Genomic DNA, 19576 nt, shown 5'->3' on the forward strand with positions numbered 1-19576 from the left:
TCCTTTGGCAACTGGCTTTATTCTGCCAGGGAAGTGTCCCTCCCATGTGATTTTGGGGTTGGGGGTTGTGAGGTCTGGGGGAGGAGCCTCTGCTGCAGCAATGAGAACATTCCAGTGGTGGGGAAGGACAAGATCCAGGGTTCAGTGCTGGTTCTGCCACGGCCTGACTGTGTGTCTGTGTGGCCTCGGCAGCCAAATACCTGCTAGGAAACAAACTGCCCTTAAGTTTGTTCTTGGTATGATGTGAACCCCAAAATGTAAACTATGCCTTCTCCCAGGAAACAGTTTACAAAGCTCTGGTTTGTCTAATCAGGGATATGTTCTATTGCTGTCATTTATGTGTTTGTCTGGCCAGAACGGAGATGTTACTTGGGTGTCACTTGGGTGACAAGTACATGACCAAAGTCTCTTCTCCTTTTCCTAGCCGGCCATCCACCATATTCCCGGTTTCGAGGTAAGTCTTGTTTTTATGTTTAAACTGATTTCTAGCTTCCCCGTGATCACAATCTTTTCAGGCTAGGCATGACAGACAGAAGATCCTGACCCCATCCCACCTAGATGTTGTAGAACTTTGGTACCAGATTTATGGGATTCCTAGGCCAGAACAGGTGCAGCTGCAGCTGTCTGGGATGTGTGGACTCCTCATTTGCCTTCATGAGGCAGCCCACTCATTCTAGACAATTCTTGCCACACAAACTCTCCTTTGCCACCCCCATCTTTCTCACTCCCTATGTCTTCCATACTCCTAGCCCATCTGAGCTTTAGAGCTCAGTTTTTATAGGCCTGTAGACTCGAGGTTGTTGTTCTCCTTGGCTCAGCAAATCCACAGGCTTCTGTAGGAGCAACAACTCTAGGGGCTTGACTACTTCTGGGGCTACTGCCCAGGGTCCCAGGCCCTTTCCATTCCCTGTTCTGTTACTCTCTTTCCTCCTCCCATTTCTGGGGCTGTGTGGATTTTTCTACTTGGCATTCATTGGTTCCTCTGGCTCTGGGACCACCTTGGGGGGAGGGTGTGGGTGAGTTTCACCATATCTGTGGTATGTTGATGTCTGGTATTGCCCAGCTATGCTCCTGATTACTAATGGAGAACTTTGCCCCATCTTTGTTCCCCCACTCTTGCCTGGATATGGAACATCTTGTGTTTGTGATCTAGGTACAAGACACATCAAGGATCCTGGATGAGGTGAGCTGAACCTGTGGCTGGGAGAGGGGGGTAGCAGACACAGATGGAGGTACAGACCCACTCCAGCATGTGCCCAGAGCATTTCAGGTTCCCAGTACCCAGAAGGCATGAGTCACATGGAAACCCATCTAGATTTTGTTCCCTATGCTCTGTGTGGATCCGTGACAGTCTAGGGTATATCCAGGGGGTGATTCTAGCTTCAGACTCTTAAGAGGTGCCTATTAAGAGGACAAACTCACCTATACTACTCAGATGAGGATATCTGGTTAAGTAGCAGGTGACATATGTTCATGAATAAGATGCTGAGTAGAGGCAAGAGTAGCCAAGGAAGCCCTCTGGTGAAAGCAGCATTAGTTGGACATTGTTGTAGCACTTAGGAAGAAGATGGTAAATGTGTGGTTGGTCCATGGAGCTAAGACATAATACAGGGTCCCAGAAGGGAAGTGCTGCGGGTCGTTGGGAACTGAAGAAGTTTGGAGTTTGCATCTTAACAAAATAGACCACATCCCCGAGGGTGAGGGGCATCTGTGAGGATCCTGGTTATGGGTGAGCTGGGGTTGGGAGTGGGGCAGGGAGACAGGAAGGAGAGCCCTGGGTGAACTGGGGAAAGGGCAGCCACTTCCTGCAATCAGGGAATCCCCAGCCTGGGAGCGGACACCATTTGACATTTTCAGTACATTTGGACTCGAAGCTCAGGATCAGGATGTGGGATCTGAAGGCCCTGCGCCTCTTACCTCACTTCCTTTTGCTCCCAGACCAAGGTGGGGTCCGCCAAGTGAGCTGGCCATAATTGCGCCTGACAGGCAGCCTCCTGCTTCTGGCTGCAGTTGCGAAAGACTGCCGTTTGGAAAGGGAGGCAGAGTCCTGTCCAGGGAAGCAGCACAGAGCCCTCACTCTTGATTGAGAGCACTCTGTGGCCAAAACCCACAGCCTGCTCTAAAGAAGACCCAGCCCAGGGATGGGTTATTAAACAACAACAAAAAAAAGAAGCTAAAATCCTTAATAACTAGATTTGTCATATATAACGGCAAAGGCTCAGATTCTGAGAGCAGGGATCTGGCTGTGGTCTGGTTGTCAGGAAGCAAATCAAAATTGTAGTTTGGGGCCAGACCTAGAGAAAGCCAAGTGTCCTACTAGGGCCAGCCAGGCCACAGACTGAGGCCTTTTGTGGTCAGCAGGGCTGGGAGAGAAGCAGTCCTGGGGGTCTCCTGGACACAGGGTTGGTCTGAGCCACAGGTTCAAAAGGTCTGAGGCCCAGTAGAATATGAGGAGTGTATCATCTGATTCAGGGGACAACCCTACAAAATGACCTGTGATTGCCTTCATCCCTAGGGGGTGTTCAATCCAGCTATGGCCAGTAGCTCAGCTCATTTCTCTCTCACTAGAAGGCTGAGTCCAAGTCAAGACTCTGGGTGCTGTTTGACTTTAAGATTCCAAAAAGAGGCTGGGAGCCGATGGCTCTTGCCTGTAATCCTAGCTACTCAGGAGGCTGAGATCTGAGGATCTAGGATCAAAGCCATTCCGGGCAGGAAAGTCCATGAGATTCTTATCTCCAATAAACCACCAGAAAACTGTAAATGGCGCTGTGGCTCAAGTCGTACAGAGCTAGCTTTGAGCTGAAGAGCTCAGGGACAGCACCCAGGCCCAGAATTCAAGCCCCATGACTGACAAAAGATGCCCAAAGAGCTGGGTGGAAGCCAAGAGGTTCCACAGGAAGGCCTGACACCCTGGTAGGGTTTTTCTTTTTTGCTACATCCTACCTCCTGCCTTATGTTGCCATTCAGCCTCTCACAGACCCCCAGCCTGTGTTCTAGACTCTCCCTGTATTCCAGCCTCCTCACTGGTAATGGGAGCTCTGGGAAGTCTGGAGTGGGGACAGGTGAGGGATTAAGGAGTTACTGGGAGAGCCTAGCTAAGTGATGATTGAGACAGTTGCAGTGATAGAGGTCCAGCCTCCAGTGGGGGTGGCTGGGGTGTGGTCAGGAGAAACAACTTGGATCAGCAATCTAAAGACCCCTCCAGTGGGAAGCAACTCTCCTCTAACTCAGCCAGGTATAGAGATTCACATGCATCTGTATAGAAGCTACAATGCCCATGAGTGAGATATAATGCTGGTTGCCCTGGCAGAGGGCTTGTGGACTGGCCTCCTGGAAGAAGAGACACTGAACTAGCTTTTGAAGCCAGGATTGGCAGAGAGGGTGGGGGAGGGGTACCGAGCACTTTAGATTCCTTGAATCTGGAGTACATTCCAGCCTCAGCTTGATGAGCGAGAGTATCCCTCTTTTAGGCTCTGTCCATCCTGAAAGTTCCTCTCTGGGGCTCTTGGGAAAGTGGACTGTTGCATTGTGTTGGAGGCCTGGGTCCTTAACACCAGAGAGTAGATGGAAGGAGTGGCTTCTTTCTGCTCTCCCAACCTGCCTGTCTTTTTGCCTTTGTCTTTTGCTCTTTTTCTGAATCTCTTCCCATCCTCCCCTTCCCATTTCACCCTTCCTCTCTGTACTCCCTGGCCCATCTCCCTCCTTCTCCCGCCTCTTCTGAGTCCCTGTCTCGTTCCTTTCCTTTTTTGTCTGGAGAACAAAGGCGGTCCATGCTGCCAAGGGGGAATGAGTTCAAACAAATTGCAATTTTAGATTTCCTGAGAAATGGAGGGTGTGTGCATGCACGTGTGAGCACGTCGCACGCGCGTGTACACTCTTGAGAACACACGCACATGCACACATGGCCGGGGAGTTGCTGGTGAGCTCCTTACAAGCAGGGCCCCTGTGAAGTGGAATGCATATAGAGGAAGACCCCCAGGGCTTTGAGGTTCCACCATCCAGGGGGTGTGGTTCTGTCTCTTCTGCTCCGTGGCAGGGGATGCCCCAGTGGAAGGCTTTGTATGCTTCCTGGCTGGCTTCATTGCCACTGAAGTGCCAACCAGCTGCCGCCCTGTTCACCTTTCCCAATCCAGATGACAGGTTGTATGTCGTTTATTCTGTGATACGCTGGAGGTAGTCTCTTTGCACCCTTACAAACACTAGAAAGAAAAAAAATCACTGTTTTGCAATCAGGATAAAAAACCCAGTGGTCCCCATCCCCCTCCTCCTCCCCCAAGGCCTTAATTTGAAACACTATTTTTCCTGGGAAGTGTAATTAGAGCAACATGTTGTTCCTAACGAGCTGGGTGGGGCATGCAGACAATGGAGCCCTCCCAGCCTGCCTGGCTGCCCCCTGCCTGGAGCTCCCTGAGGAACTGGGATGTGTATGTCCAGAGGGTCTCCTTGCTGTCTCCCGCCACAGGAGGTGGGAGGTCTATGGGCTACTGGTGACAGGGCAGTCTAGGTGGCTGGAGAAGCTTGTCGACACTTCCCCTGCCCTGGAAAGGAATATCTGTCTAGTGTGTGTGTATGGGGGGGGTGTCACTAGACAGAGGGGTGCTCTCCTCATGGCTCAGGGCCTCAGCTCCCAGTGCTGGACTGGCCATAAGGCAGTACATAAAGGGGACTTAAAGGTGGTGTCTGCTTGATGGAGAGAAAGCCTCTATTGTTCTTGGTGGCCTTGGTTGGAACTGGCTTGATGAAACACCCTGCCCACTAGTAGATGCAGTCTGTGTGAGAACTCAGGTGTGCCCTGCATTTAGAGCAGGGGAGAAAGGGGTTAGTTAAATATGGCAGAGTCTCCATCACCCAGAGGACAGAATCAGGTGTCCCCATTACACCTGCAGCCTGCATCTCTCCCCCAGTTCTGATCAGGGTCACAGCAACTTCAGTGAGGATTACTATTCTGGAGGGAATGTATGGAACCCTTCAGGTAGGTGGAACCAGAGAGCAGTTGAGAGACAGGCTGGGAGCTTGCTGTCTGGTCAAGGTTTCTGGAATCTTCCTATGTATGAGATGACTGAACATGTTTGCACCATAGGAATTGGATCGCAGAAGGAAAGGTGCAGGATCAGTTAGGTTAAAATATATCAAAGATATCAGACAGAAGAGGTTTGAGAAGTTTCTAGAGTCTTTGAGGAAATTTCCTGGCAGATGGAGAGCCATCTTGAAATCTATCCCTCTTAAACTCTCTGAGAAAAGTGTGCTAGATTCAGAAAGGCAGTGTAGGAAGTTTTTCAGAAAGGGATCAGGGAGCAGGCACTAGGAGGACCAAAGACTGGCTGGGGCAGATGGGAGCAAAGACTCCCTCTCTCACTCCCTCTTTCCCTTTCTTCCTCCTTCCCATTCACCCTCCTTTTTCCTCCTCCCCCTCTTCTCTCTTTATCTCCCTCCCTCCTTCCCTCCCTCCCTCCCTCCCTCCTCTCTCTCTTTCTTTATTTCTTTTTCTTTCTTTTCTTTTCTTTCTCTTTCCCTCCCTCCCTCCCACCAGCCCTCCCTCCCTCCCTCTCTCCCTTCCTTCTTTCTTTTTCTTTTCTTTCTCTTTCCCTCCCTCCCTCCTTCCCTCCCTTCCTTCTATTCCTGAGGTTGGAATTCAGGGATTACCTATGCTAATCAAGTGCTCTACCTGGAGCATTCCCCAGCAAGAGTCATTTCTTGAGGTACTACTGCACTCACTATTACACTGGCTACCCTCTCTCTCTCCTTTCCTCTTTCCTGCCTTTCCTCCTCCCCTCCTCCCTCCCTTCCTTAAGTTATCCATTCTGAGTATTTTTTTATTTGATGAATTTAGTTATGACCCTCGTGTACAGAACTGCTGGTGTAACCAGGTGCACAGTCAAGGGAACACAGTGGTCCAGGGTGTCTGATGTGTCTTTTCAAAGGTGCTTACATTTTGAGCTCCGGGCACCAGGGACGTTTGACATCCAGGCAGGAGGTAGCCCATGAAGTGGAATAGAACTATATCCCACATGGAGCAACAGTGAACTGCAAGCCTCAATGTGAATGAAAGCATGGTGCTGCCTGCCACCTGCTAGAGTTGTCGAAGATTGAGCCTCTCTAGGGAGGTGGCTTGTCACTATTCAGGGCTCTCGAAAGGAAATATATGTGGTGAGAGATGTGGTTGGAGGAGTCTGAAGGAGCAGGAAGATGAGTAGTCCTCAAGGCCATGTTGAAGAGTGCATTCGCCCTGAGACTTATAGGGCAAGACTTATAGGGCCTTAAGTGGGGAGTGAGAGTTTTAGAAAGATCATCCTGGCTGCAGAACACAGTGTGCATTGGGAGCTGGGAAGGAGTGTGCAAAATCAGATGTCAGGAAGCCAGTGAGGAGTGAGGCTGGCCAGTTCAGGCTTGGGAGGTACTCACTTGAACCAAGGAAAGAAAACAGATGACGGGAGGGAAGGAGGGAGGGAGAGAAAAAATGAGGGAGGGAGGGAGAGAATGGGAGGGAGAGAGTCAATTAAGGACTTAAATCTCCAATGATTGGTGGTCAAGTAGACGTAGTGGCGAAGAGAGGAGGAGCCAAGGGTGGTATGGTATTGGGTTTTTGTTTTGATTTATTTATGGACTGGTTGTCTAGGTGGGGCCAGTCTTTGGGATGGCATTTGAAAGAAGCAGTTTTATTTTTAATGGGGTAGGGGAGATCAAGATTGCACTTTGGAAAACAAAGGAGGAGGCAACAATGCCCAATGGGAAATGTGCTCATTACCTTGCTCATGTAACTGTAACCCCTCTGTATAGCATTTTTACAATTAAAAAAACATAAAAAAGAATGCACTTTGGGACAAGTTCAGTATGAGAAGCTAGTAGGACACATGGATGAACTGAGAATAAAGATGCTAGGGTGCAGGGTGGGGGGTGTCTGGATTTAGGAGAGAGAATCAGGAGCAGAAAGCCTATGAGATCTAAGGAGTCCTGGCTTTGTAGGGTTGTGGAGGAAGAGGAGGAGGTTGCCAGGGAGACTCAGCCTCAGAGTAGCAGTGGCCCTGCAGTATAGAATCCAAGAGAGACTAAGGTCAGCTGGGCAGATGCTGTTGAGGACTGAACAAGTGTCCTTTGGGCTGAGCTCAGGAGATAATGGTTGACTTTGGAAAGAGAAGTTTGCTGGCAGAGTGCGGGGTAATGAGAGAAGACAGGAAGAGAGAGAAGAGAAGGAGGGATGGCTCCCTCAGACAACCCAGAGGAAATGGTGTGGATGGAGTAGACAGCCATGTGCTGGGAAGGCAAGATCAGGCAACAACATGAAGAGCGGAAAGGACTGGGAGAGATGGGATTCAGGGAGAGCATGCAGGAGAGCATGTGCAGCAGTAGCTGCAGATACCAAGATGCAGTGTAGTCTGTGCAGTGCTGGGAGTGGGGGCAGAGGACTGAAGGGACAGTTTTCAGGCTGGGCAATGGGAGTCCAGGGGTCACACAGATGGGGATCCCACGCAGTTAACACCAAATGGCATAAGGCAGGTGTGTCCTGGGAGTGGGAACAGTGTGGTGGATGAACATGGTGCCGTGTGCTGAGGATACACCTCTAATCTCTGTCTCTGCTTCTCTTCCTTCTGCCTCCGTGGACTTGGTGCTCCACAGCTGTGTGCTCCTGCCTTCTTCCTCCAGGGCCTTCTGCAGACGGTACTAGCACTTACATTGCTGCAGGGCTTTGCTCTGTCTTCAGGGTGAGGGTTCAAGGCAAAGCCGTGGGGAACCGGATCCTTAGCATTCAGAGAGGACCTCATTATCACAGAGCTTGAGGGAGCTAGGCAAGAAGTCTAGAACATGGACATGAAGGATAAATATGTTCTTTTTTTTGCTTATGTGGTGCTGAGCAATCGAACCCAGGGCCTCGAGCATGCGAGGCAAGCGCTCTACCACGGAGCCACCTTCCCAGCCCCTGATAAATATGTTCTGAGAGCAAGGTATTAATGAATTTTCCTTGGTGACTTTCAAAAAATGTCAGTCACTACCCTGTGAAAAGAAACAGACTTTCTGCCTCCCACTCGAGAGGAACTTGTTCCTTCCCTTGTTCCTGCTATTTGCTCCCTTTGGTCTTGGTCCCACAGTGGGCTGGCTATCAGCCACTAGAGTCCAAGAACAGGCCACAAATGGTCCTTGAGGTACAGCCCTTCCTTTAAGGCAGTCACTCTGGATGCACAGCCACCTGAAGCTGGTAGCCTTAGAGAGCTTGGGAGGACATGAAACCAGGGGTCCCTTTAGCAGCCAGGCCACTGTGGCAGCTGTGTAGGTCGAGTTTCCACCCTCTGAGACAACTTTCCTGGGGACCATGATGGGTGAAGCATGGTACCTCTGGAAGTGCGCGTCCTGCCCATAACCCTGCCTGGGAAGTCAAACATGTAAGTGATTCTTACATCATGTCAATCTGAGGCTGGGCCTGGAGGAAAGTAACCAGTTCCAACTTTGTGTCCTGGTGACTAGGGATAGTTATAAAGCCAGTGTTGTTCTGAATGATGCTCTGGGTAGCCCAGTTCTCCTCAAGTCACCTCAGCAAGAGCAACACTAATGCCAATGACAAAAACAATGGCACTGACAGTAATAGGAACAATTACACCTACTACCAATTATTAAACACCCTCTGTGTACTGTGCCAGGTCATCCTTATGTTCCTTTTCTCATTGAGTTCTCAAGGCACCTCCATAAATCTTGTTATCCTCCATCTCTTTGATGGTGCTGAGTCACAGGTTGAGTAATCTGCTAGCGTCACATAGCTAAGAAGTGGTGGAGCTGGCTCTGGAATCCGGTTTGGCTAATTCTAGAACTGAGATGCTCCTTGCTCTAGGTCAGGGAAATATATCTGTCATCAGGAGGCCAATGGACAGGAGAGATGGTTGAAATCTTATGGAGACAGGAGAAAGCAGTAGTCTTTTTTGTTCCAACCTCCCCCCACATCCTCTATGTCAGAGCACTTGAACATATATTTACCATTCTTTCAGAAGAAGCCTAAAGCAAGTCACTTAGAGAATGAATCCAATGATCCCATTGTTTATTAAATAAGATTATGGCCAGCCAGCTCTGTAAAATATCCAGAACAGTCCCTTTAATTATAATTTTACTTTTTCTCGATGTCAAGGGCTCTGTGTATGGAGGTGGAGCAAGTTGAGCATTACACAAAGGCACTGGGCCAAAGAAGGTGCAATGTCTAACATAGATACCATATATTTGTATTATTATAAAAATTTTCCAGTAGGTGGCAGTCAAGGGTCTTGTCCTATTAGACTTGTAAAATATGAGACTTCTGACATGGAAGTAGAGTCTTAAAAGAAAAGGAAATTTTGCTTTAATTGCCCTCACACTAATGGCTAGAGATAGGTGACTTTTACTAACCATTATTTATAGATCAAATGAGTTCAAGAAAGGAAAATGATGTAACTTCATGACTGGTGGAGGTATGGTTCCTGCACAATGTTTGCTTCTAACTTCCGCAGTCATAGTTAACTAATGGAGGTAACCCCACCTCTCTTGCCCTCCTCCTCCATGTAGCTCTCTGTGACCATGGATGTAGGGGTGGGGTTCCTGCTCAAGATTTTCTGGGAAATTGTTAGTAGGCCAGAGTTGACAGGTGTCTGTCTTATCCCTGCTCTGTGGTATGGAGGGAGCCTCTCCCGGAGCTGTGGTGATGTCTCCTCTCATTTCTCCGCTTCTCTGTTTTTCCAGTGTACATGTTCTGTTCTCACAGAACATAGAAGTGAGGGGTGGGGTTTGGGCTGGAAGTATCTGGGTAAGGGGATGATAATCCAGTTGAGTCAAAGTCAAGGGGCAGGAGAGGCAATGGGTAACAGAGGCTGAAGTGGATGTGCTAGGATGGAGTGTGTGTGTGTGTGTGTGTGTGTGTGTGTGTGTGTGCGAGAGAGAGAGAGAGAGAGACAGAGAGAGAGAGACAGAGAGAGAGAGACAGAGAGACAGAGAGAGAGACAGAGACAGAGACAGAGAGAGAGTGTAGAGTGTGTGTGTAGCAGGTTCTCAAAACCTGAACTATGGGAGGAGGGATGACTGTGAGGATTTGTGAATCCTGGAGATGGGTGCCTGGCAAAAGTGGACTTTGTACTGCCTGTTTGCCCACCTCTGGGTCTGCATCTTTCTGTTCCTATGTCTCTCAATGCATGTCACCGTGTTCCATCCTGTCTCTCTTTTCTCTTACATCTTTGCTTGATCTTCCTGCCACTTTTGTCTCTGTGCTACTTGCTACAGTCGGATGACACAGACCTGCCCTATCCACCACCTCAGAGGGAGGCCAACATCTACATGGTTCCCCAGAACATCAAGCCAGTTCTGCAGCGCACTGCCATTGAGGTGAGTCTGGCCCTGGGTTGGGGTGGCTTTGGGGCAGCCTGCCTATTTCCCTTCCTGTCCCTGACACTGTCCTCATCCCCTGTCCTCAGATCCTGGCATGGGGCCTGCGGAATATGAAGAGCTACCAGATGGCCAGTATTTCGTCCCCCAGCCTTGTAGTGGAGTGTGGGGGGCAGACAGTTCAGTCTTGTGTCATCAGAAACCTCCGGAAGAACCCCAATTTTGACATCTGCACTCTCTTCATGGAAGTGGTGAGCCCCATTTCCCTATTTTCTGTCCCCTTCTGGAGTCCAGAGGGCTAGATGTTTTCATGGCCTTGGGCATCCTAGGGGCTGAGCTCCAATTACCTGTAGGCTCCCAGCACATCATTTTTCTGCAACAACAAGGAGGAAATGCTTGTGCTGCCCTATGAGCAGCACAAATGGAGTTAGCTAGCTCTCTTCTGCCCAGCTCTGGATCAGAGGACCCCTCCTCTCCCAGAAGCCATTCCAGGGCTGTTTTTCTTTCCAGGACAGGTTTGATCCCTGGGGTTCCCCCAAGGGACCTTACAAACTCTGACCTATTAGAGACTCCCAGCCTAGGCCTGGCAGAGGAGCTCCGCCCTTGCGTTCCCCCCCCCCCCCCCTCAGCCCTCTCCAGCTCTCTGGATTGCCTGTGTCTAGTGGCCAGTGTAAGGCAGGTCTAAGGAAAGGAAAACAGTTTGCGAGATGACAGTTTGCAAGATGAAAGCTCTATAGAAATTCCAGGCCCAGTGGCTGTCAACAGGAGCCTCCTCTTGGCTGAGCCAAAGCCGCCACTGAAGGAGAGCATATAAATTATTTCAAGTTGTGTTCAAAGTACATTTGGGGTGGGGGGAGAAAAATCTGGGTCTGTAAGCCAACTCCTGAGTATCCACTTGGGGGGGACTGTCTGCAAGAAATCTTGAGTCCTGGGCCAACTCTCCTCTCCCCCTCCTCAGCCAGTGAGAGTTCAGGGAAAGTCAATTTGCTCAGACTTCAGGCTGAGCTGAGTGTGTTGGCTATGGGGGAAGCCAGCCTCTTCATGTAGCATGAAGAAGCCAGCAGAAAGTTGTGTGCCCTCAGCTCCTACACTAGGCCAACAGCCATTTTGGATTTCTGGCTCTTGGTGATAGTCTGGGTTTACAGGCATTTTCTGCTCCTTGATCCTATGGTGAAGAGCCCTCTTTACTTCCTTTCCTGAGACTTCCCAGAGATGGGCTCAGGTTGGTATCCAGAACAGCATGCTTTTTCCTCCTCTAGATGCTGCCCAGGGAGGAACTCTACTGTCCCCCCATCGTGGTCAAGGTCATTGATAACCGTCAGTTTGGCCGCCGGCCTGTGGTGGGCCAGTGTACTATCCGCTCCCTGGAGAGTTTCCTATGTGACCCCTATTCAGCTGAGAGTCCGTCCCCTCATGCTGGCCCAGGTAGGGAGTGAACAGTGGCTTTTGCTCAGCTACACCAGAGGTAGGTCCTTCCCCTTCCTCAGGAGTGGACACTTGGAGCAGGCAACTCATATTTGGAGGAGTTGAGGAGCAGTGGTTGGAATGGGGGACAGTGGGAAGAGGTAAGGGGAAGCAAATGTTAAGGAGGCAATGAGAGGGAGTGAGATTTGTGAGGAGAGGAAGAGAGAATTGGGAATGTGGGGCAAGATGGGATAGAAAGAAACAGGAGAGGGAAGGACCAGGTAGGAGAAGTGTGAAAATCCTCAGGGGTCCTATGGCAGCATCCTAATGGAGCTCACCACAGGCCTGGACACCACTCTTCCTACAGATGATGTGAGTTTACTCAGCCCTGGAGAAGACGTGCTCATTGACATTGATGACAAGGAACCCCTCATCCCCATCCAGGTATGTTGGGTCCTAGGGGAGAGGCTCCTTCGATCTTCCCTTCTCCCTCTGCTCCTCATCTCATTCTGGCTTCACTACAATGCAGCCATGATGAAACATCTCCCTTCACACTCTGGGGGTAGGGGTGGGATGGGTGCCACAAGTAAAAGAATCTGGCTGGGGATTAGATTCAGTTCTGTTGAAAGAGGGGCTGAGTGGTCTTCAGGGTAAGATTACCAACCTTTTTTTCTTGGGCCTCTTTATCTTAGGGTCATGTTGAGGGTGTTTACTCAGCAAATCAGGGTAGGGAAACAAATGAAAGAGAAGGCAGATGAGAGGAAATGTTGGAGTCTTGGGGTGTTCCAGCCCTAACTACCCTAACCTGGGCAGTCCCCTTATTGGAGCAAATGGGGGGAGATTTTTTCCATGGGTTTGTATTTGGTGGCATTTTGGAGGCAGTTTAGAAAGACGATGCCTAGGCCACTGGTGCATCTTGTCCCATGCCCTCAGGAAAAAGAAGGTAAAGGAACAGGAAGGACATGAAAAGGCTCCAGACTGGAGGGAACTTAGTCCACTGGTGACCTAGCTGCAGTGAAAAAGTTGTGACTGGCTGTCTGTGGCATCTTCTACCCAGGGACAGCATTGTCCCCATCTTGGGCCCAAGAGGGGCTCTGGATCCCATAGGGCTGTGTCCACCTGGTCCTTCCTATGGTAGGGATAGAGAAATGAGCACTAGCCTTGAACTCACTGTTTAAGCCCTCACCTTCCTTTGCACATTGCGAGCTCCACATTCTGTTACCCCAGATTTCTAGCACTTCCTGGAACCCTGGGGGGGAAAACACCTCCTCCCAGCCTAGTAGGCAGCACTGTGTCCTCAGGCTACCACCTGTTGATTTACCCAGGATAGTGGCATTATCTGGAGTGCTCTATATTCTTCATCCATCCATCCTGTGCCGTAAGAGGGAGAGAACAAACCTAGGTGCTGGGTTAGCTTCAGGATGGGAGGCCTCACTTGTAAAATTACGCCTGGCCATGTGTATGCAGGGCTTCCCTCTGACATTTAGGGTGCTTTCTTCCTCTTTCTCACCCTCCCATCTTTCTGTCAATTGCCAACAGAGCATCTCCAGCGTTCAGTTCTGTAGCCTCGTGACTGCTGAGGGTAGTGATCTTGTTCTGTAGTTTTACTGAGAATATAAGAAGTCACCAAAGCCCTGAGCCCTCATCTCCCAGCCCCTTCATGGCTTTCAGGTCTCTGTCCTTCCTTCCTTCTGCTGAGGAAAACTTTGTCCTGTTCTGTGGCCTGACTCCTCATTCTTTAAGCCTCAATGTAGGTGTCTTCCCTGGCTCCTACTCTTCTCCTACAGGATCTTGACCACTGCACCCACTCCCCAGGTCCTGTGTATCTGTCAGTCTCAACATCTTCCATGGACTGAGTTCAGAACACAACTGGATTGTCATTCTCTTTATACCCTTATTGTCCAGCACAGGGCCTGACTTAGAGAAGGTGTTCAGTGAGTCTGTCTGGACAGGCAAATATGGATAAGTGAGGGATGGGTGGAAAGAGATGACATGCCCACTGTCTGGATGAGTCTGAAAGCAAAACTCAAAGGCCAAGTGGAAATTTCAGATGGTTCTGCATGAACGGTAGCTAAACTCCACACTGTGCCTCTGGCCTGGTTGAGTGTTTATAGCTGAATTAGCCCCAAACTCTGGATTGCCTGGTCCTAGCTCCTGTGTTCCACCCCCTTGATGGGCCTGTCTGAGACAGCAGGGAAGTGCAGTGCTTGCCCAGCAGGATTTCCGTTCTCTATGTGCTGCCCTTAAAGTGTCTACAGACTCAGATGCAGAGTTCCCTTTATTTTGGGTCCTGCTGGCTACAAACAGCCAGAGGCAGACAGTGAGGAGGCCCAGGCTGGACCTCCTCCCGGTGTTGACACGAGGGAACTGGGGCTGGGGTCTGAGCCATAGCCAGGCCTGTGTTCTTTGTGGGAATGCATGGCCATTCTTGCTAGACCTGCTGGCAAGGAAGAAGGGTGGCCAATGGGAGTTGGGATCCTGGAGGTGTGTCATAGAGGGAGGGCCCAACCTCACCTGGTCAGTGGACAGGAAGAGGAGGAAGTAAGACCAGCCTGTTCTGATGGAGCAATTTTGGGCCCTACCCTTACTGTCTAATTCTGAAGGAGCTCCAAGTTCAGCCTCAAATTTAGACTGGCCTCCTCGGGCCTGACTGTCTAGAGAAGTCTATGGTGTGGAGTCTGATTTTGTATACTGTTTTTCTCTGACATCTATTGATCTGGCTTGAATGATCCAGATTTTCCATCTCTCTGTCTCTCACTCCTCCATCTCCCATTTGTAACCCCTGGCCTAGTGGAGGACCGGGGACTCCTCCAAGGTTGATCTAGGTACAGAGGGCTCCAGTTCCTTTGGCCAAGCACTCTTTCCCTGTTCTTCTTCCTCTGTAGATAAAATGAAAGGACCTGGCCTCTAGGGACTGGAGGCACAAGAAGTCTGACAGATAGGGATTTTTCCTGGCTTCTGCTTGTCCAGCCTATGTTTCATTCTTATAGTTGATGCCACACCTCTGGTTGTACACTAAGTCTTGGCTATGGTCCCAGCCTTGGGCTCCTTCCAAGCCAATTCCCATTCTTGCCAGATTCTGCCTTCTTTTCTTCCCTTAGTTATATCTTCTCTCTGTCCAAGAAGCCTTCTTCCCATCCACTGCCAGGTCCTAAGAGGAGTCTACCACACAGATGAAAAATGTCACCTGAAACTCAATGTTCCAGCCACAGCTGGAACTCAGGGCAGAACTCAGGTGGCCAGTAGTGTCTTGGTTTGTGTCGAGTGGTCAGTTCTGGATATATAAGACAGATCTATCAACTTGGCCTTCTGGATTGTACTGGGGCTAAGGAGATTCTGAGTGGGTGGAGGCTATGAAGGCTTGGATGAGACACTCTGTGTGGCTGACTGCTGTATAGGTTTCAGACTGATAGCTTGGGAGTGGTATATGTGTGTGTGTGTGTGTGTGTGTGTGTGTGTGTGTGTGTGTGTGTGTGTGTGTGTGTGTGTGTGAGTGTGTGTGTGTGTTTGTGATAGGTAGTGTATGTGTATATATACATGTGTGTATTAGAGGTAATGTATGTGAATATACATTGGGCATGGAAGTTTGCAAGGAGACACTTGACAGGCTGGTCTGGAAGATCCTTGGAAGGCAGCATAGACCTGCTCCTCATGCCTGTGGGCTGAGGTACAAGGACTGGCATGCCCTTACACCCCAGTAATTCCCTGCTTTCCAGGATCTCAGGCCCTAGGTTTTCTCATTCCAAGGCCTTTGGGTCCCAGGCTCCTTGATTGCTAGGCCTCCAGAACCCTTGTCCTCAAGCCTTCAGCCACCCATACCCCTAGGCTCTCATACCCTAGGTCTTCACCTTTACATCCCCTGGCTTCTAGGCTCCTAGTCCCCCAAGCTCCTGGTCCCCAGGCCCTCAGGTTCCCAGAGCTGCAGATCTCCAGTCCCCCAGTCCCCCGGCTGGGCCTAATTTTGAGCTTGGTGTTCTAGTTATAGTCTCTGGGAGAGCATGGAGGTGGAAGTGCACTTCCAGAATCGGAGCAGCAAATTATGCCCACATCTCAAAAAAGGAATGTGTAATTTCTGAAGCTGGACCAGATCTTTGGAGCACTATGTTTAACCTTATTTTTTCATCCTTTTGCTCTGCTGAACTGCCTGTTTCCCTTTTACCTTTCTAAAAAAGAACTGTATTCAAATAAAAATAAAAATAAATCATCAGTGCGGTTCAGGATGAGAATAGGAGAGGCAGGCCAGTCTCTGGTGAGCTGGGGGTTGTACATGGAGTTCATCCAGTTTGATCCAGGGCTTAGACTGTGTCCAGCAACATGTGGCCAGCAGCCCTGGGTGGTTGCCATTGGCTGTTCTACCTTCCCACTCAGGCTTCTGGGTTTGGTGCACCCCTCCCCCCTCAGTGATGCTCCTTGCACTGAGCAGGAAGAGGTCTATTGCCCTCAACCCTCTCCATTTTCCAGCAAGGCTTCCTCTTCCATGTGGAATGTATCCCCTGGGCTCCTCCTCGTGTTGATGTGAGGTCAGCATGGAGCTTGGCCTTTGTAGATACCTCCTAGAGCCCTCTGCTCAAGGTTTTGAGGAAGAGACAGCCTTGCAACACTGCATCCCTTCTGGCCCCACCCTCACCTTTCTGGGACTGCCCTCCACTGCCTTGCCTTCCTTCCTGGGTTGTTTGCCTTCTCAGCTGTGCTGTGTTTCTTTAGTCGTCTGCCCTCACCACCCCTCTGCCAAGAATCATGCCTTTGCCTTGTCCACCTGTGAAGCTGCCGCCTCCACACAGAACCCAGTCAACTTCTTCTAGGACCAACCAGTCTCCCTGTCTCTGGTCCGAGCTCTGAGGCCCTCCTTGGCCCTACTGCCATTTGTAAGATAGGGATGGTGGGTTGGGCGATGGAATTCTTGAGTTTTCCCAATTTAAGGCTCTGGGGGAGCTGTGAGATGCTGTGATTCTTGAGGAGAGAAGGATGAGAAATATGCCCTCACTTAGGAGCCCTGCTCAGCAGAGATGGATGGTTTAGCTAGTGAAGGAGCTCATGAAAGGATTGTCCCTGATTGTAGATTTAGGAAAGATAGGGAGAGCAGCTAAGTGGACAGGACCAAGAGAAGAGATAAAGAAATAAGATAGCATTGATGGAGCCTCTTTCTGTGCCTCACCTACAGCTGTACTGGCATAAACTTTGTCTCACTCATGCTTACTGCTGCTCTGTGAAATAGGTTTTGCACCCATTCTCCAGATGAGAATGTTAGAGAGATCAGTGCTTGCCTCAAGTCATACAGATTATAGGGCTATGCAGCCAGGTTTGTCCATCTCAGGACATTCTTCCCATGACTGGTGGAGTGGTGCCTGGATGGAGAGAGCAAGGGCACTGTTCCCTCAGGGCTGTCCTGTCTTCCCTGAGGTGGATCTTCTAACCCTGTGGCTAACCAGAATGTTTAATTTGTAGCTTGCAGATGGTCTGTCCAGTTTGGCTCCTACTAACATGGCGTCTTCTCCAGCCAGTCCTCATGTATGTATTGCTTACTTATCTGTGGGCTCCTTGAGGGCTGGGGAAGGGAACAGAGGAGGGGAAAGAGAAGTGGTATCTCCTGAGACTTAGCAAAAAAAAAAATGCTCACATGTATGTACCCAGCATGCAGTAGTGAAGGATGGGGAGAAAACTCCAGGGCAGAGTCTCAGAAACAAATGCCCTTATTCTACTTCCTGGTGCATCCTGGGATTTGAATTCTGTTTTACCCATGTGAAGGCTGGGGGTCAGGTGAGGCTGCATGGGTCAGTGGAAATAGGACATTCTATAGCTTAGATCGCAACTTGGGATTCAAGACGCCTCAGTGGGTGACAGCAGGCTGATGTTCTTTGTTATTCCCAGACATGTGGAGTGTGTGTGTGTGTGTGTGTGTGTGTGTGTGTGTGTGTGTGTGTGTGTGTGTGTGTGTGTGTGTGTGTGTGTGTGTGTAAAAGAGAGAGACAGTGGGAGAGAGAAAGTGGGAAGTTGGAGGGAGAGAAGAGAGAAAGATATTGAGGAACTCTGGCTAGTCCTAGAAAGTTCTGGGAGGTCAATTTGGGTCAGCACTTACATTTTCCAGCAAGGCTTCTTTCTGCCTGCCTCTTTTCCAGGTGTTGTTTTTGGAGTGTGGGTCCCTCCAGGATGATAATTTTGGTGTCGAGCTTTCAACATATATGCATGAAGGTCCACACTCAGGACCAAAGGGTTCCCTGACCTGCTTGGGGAGGCATAAGACATAAGACCTGCCAGAATTCCACTATGGGCTTCCAGGAGAAGGCAATGATGTCTCTCTCTCTCTCTCTCTCTCTCTCTCTCTCTGTGTATGTGTGTGTGTGTGTGTGTGTGTGTGTGTGTGTGTGTGTGTGTGTGTGTGCCTCTCCTGGAGTTGAACTCATGGCTTGGGCACTCTATCCTTGAGCTTTTGTATTCAAGGCTAGTGCTCTACCAATTTGAACCACAGTACCATTTCCAGCTTTTTGGCAATTAATTGGGGGTAAGAGTCTCATAAACTTTCCTGTCCAGGCTGGCTTCGAACCTCAATCCTCAAATTTCAGCCTACTGAATGGCTAGGATTATAGACGTGAGCCACTAATGGCTAGCAACAATGCCTACTTTTATTTTATTATGATTTATCTTTTGTAGAAGATATGGAAAGCAACAAATTTAGGGCAGAGAGCTGAAGCTACCTTTATTTCTATCAATTAAAGATAAGCACAGTTTAGACATCTTTTATGTATATGTGAATACTTATTAAAACAAAATTAAAGTCACATTATACTCTTTTTATAATCTGCAATTTAAAATTCAAAAACACAGCATAATATTTTTCTAAATTAAAAAAAATGTTTGAGATAGTCTTACTATGTAGCCTAGGATGACCTTGAACTTGAGATACTCTCATCAGCCTCCTAACTGCTTAGTGCTGAGATTACAGAATGTACTACCACATCCAGTTTTTCAATTTTGTATAGTCATATCATTTTTATAATATCATGTCATAAATGAATTGACTACATCTTATCATTGGACATATAATTTGTTAATTCTCCCAATTGTCCTTTTTTATATGCCTTAGAGGAGTTATTTTAGTTTGCTGAGTCTAGCTGCTTCTTACCTAAATTTATTCCTATGTGTTTTGGACCTCTCTGGTGGGTCTCAATGAATATTTCTTTTCTAATAACTAACACTACTGTTCAACTATAGGAAAACAATAGTTTTGAACCCTTACTTTGAAACTAATTCTTTATTAAGTCCCTTCATTAGTTTTTACAGTTGTTAGTTGATTTTGTTTTTTGTTTTTAATAAGTTTTTTATTGTGAAAATACTGTACAAAGGGGTTACAATCATATGAGCAAGGTAACAAGTACATTTCTTATCAAGCATTGTTGCCTCCTCCTTTGTTTTTCCCCTACCATCCCTTCCCTCCCACCTCCACAACTACATCCCCCCTGCCACCCCCCACTCCCCCCACCTCCCACCTAAATTGTAAAGTTCGTTTTTCGACATAGTGTCTTGTACATCTCATTGTTACAATGGGTTTACCTGTATCCCTATTTAAACAATTTGTTTTTTCCCTTTTGCTCCCTAAATTATAGTGAAATATAGTGAAAACAGGGGTTATACCATGGAGGAGAGACATACAAAGTAACAAAAAAAATCAAGTGGTACCTTATAAATACATTAGGGGTTCATAAATACATTGGGTTCATTTCACTTAACATCATCTTATTTGACCTTTTCTGCTTGTCTCAGACATATACTAGTTATTGCAAATAAATGAAACCATGGGACCCATGTTTCTTTGCGCCTGGCTTACATCACTTAATATAATTTTTTT

General features: G+C 48.7%; 1 protein-coding gene across 21 annotated transcripts in view; it reads left to right on the forward strand.

The window, feature by feature from the left end:
• Positions 1-19576, forward strand: part of Dysf (dysferlin) — a 209299-nt gene that overhangs the window by 131705 nt on the left and 58018 nt on the right. For 8 of the 21 annotated variants that reach the window (XM_069988946.1, XM_069988951.1, XM_069988955.1 and 5 more), the window contains 6 exons: positions 425-454; positions 1154-1183; positions 10228-10329; positions 10419-10580; positions 11589-11754; positions 12101-12177. In XM_069988946.1, the coding sequence (XP_069845047.1) occupies positions 425-454; positions 1154-1183; positions 10228-10329; positions 10419-10580; positions 11589-11754; positions 12101-12177 (567 nt within the window). Of the gene's footprint in view, positions 1-424; positions 455-1153; positions 1184-7614; positions 7657-10227; positions 10330-10418; positions 10581-11588; positions 11755-12100; positions 12178-17178; positions 17242-19576 lie in introns of all 21 variants that reach the window. The other 13 variants (XM_069988940.1, XM_069988943.1, XM_069988948.1 and 10 more) reach the window with 3 other exon arrangements.

This window comes from Dipodomys merriami, unplaced genomic scaffold, assembly GCF_024711535.1.
Source record: "Dipodomys merriami isolate MVZ:Mamm:240054 unplaced genomic scaffold, mDipMer1.0.p SCAF_37, whole genome shotgun sequence".
Taxonomy (NCBI): Eukaryota; Metazoa; Chordata; class Mammalia; order Rodentia; family Heteromyidae; genus Dipodomys; species Dipodomys merriami.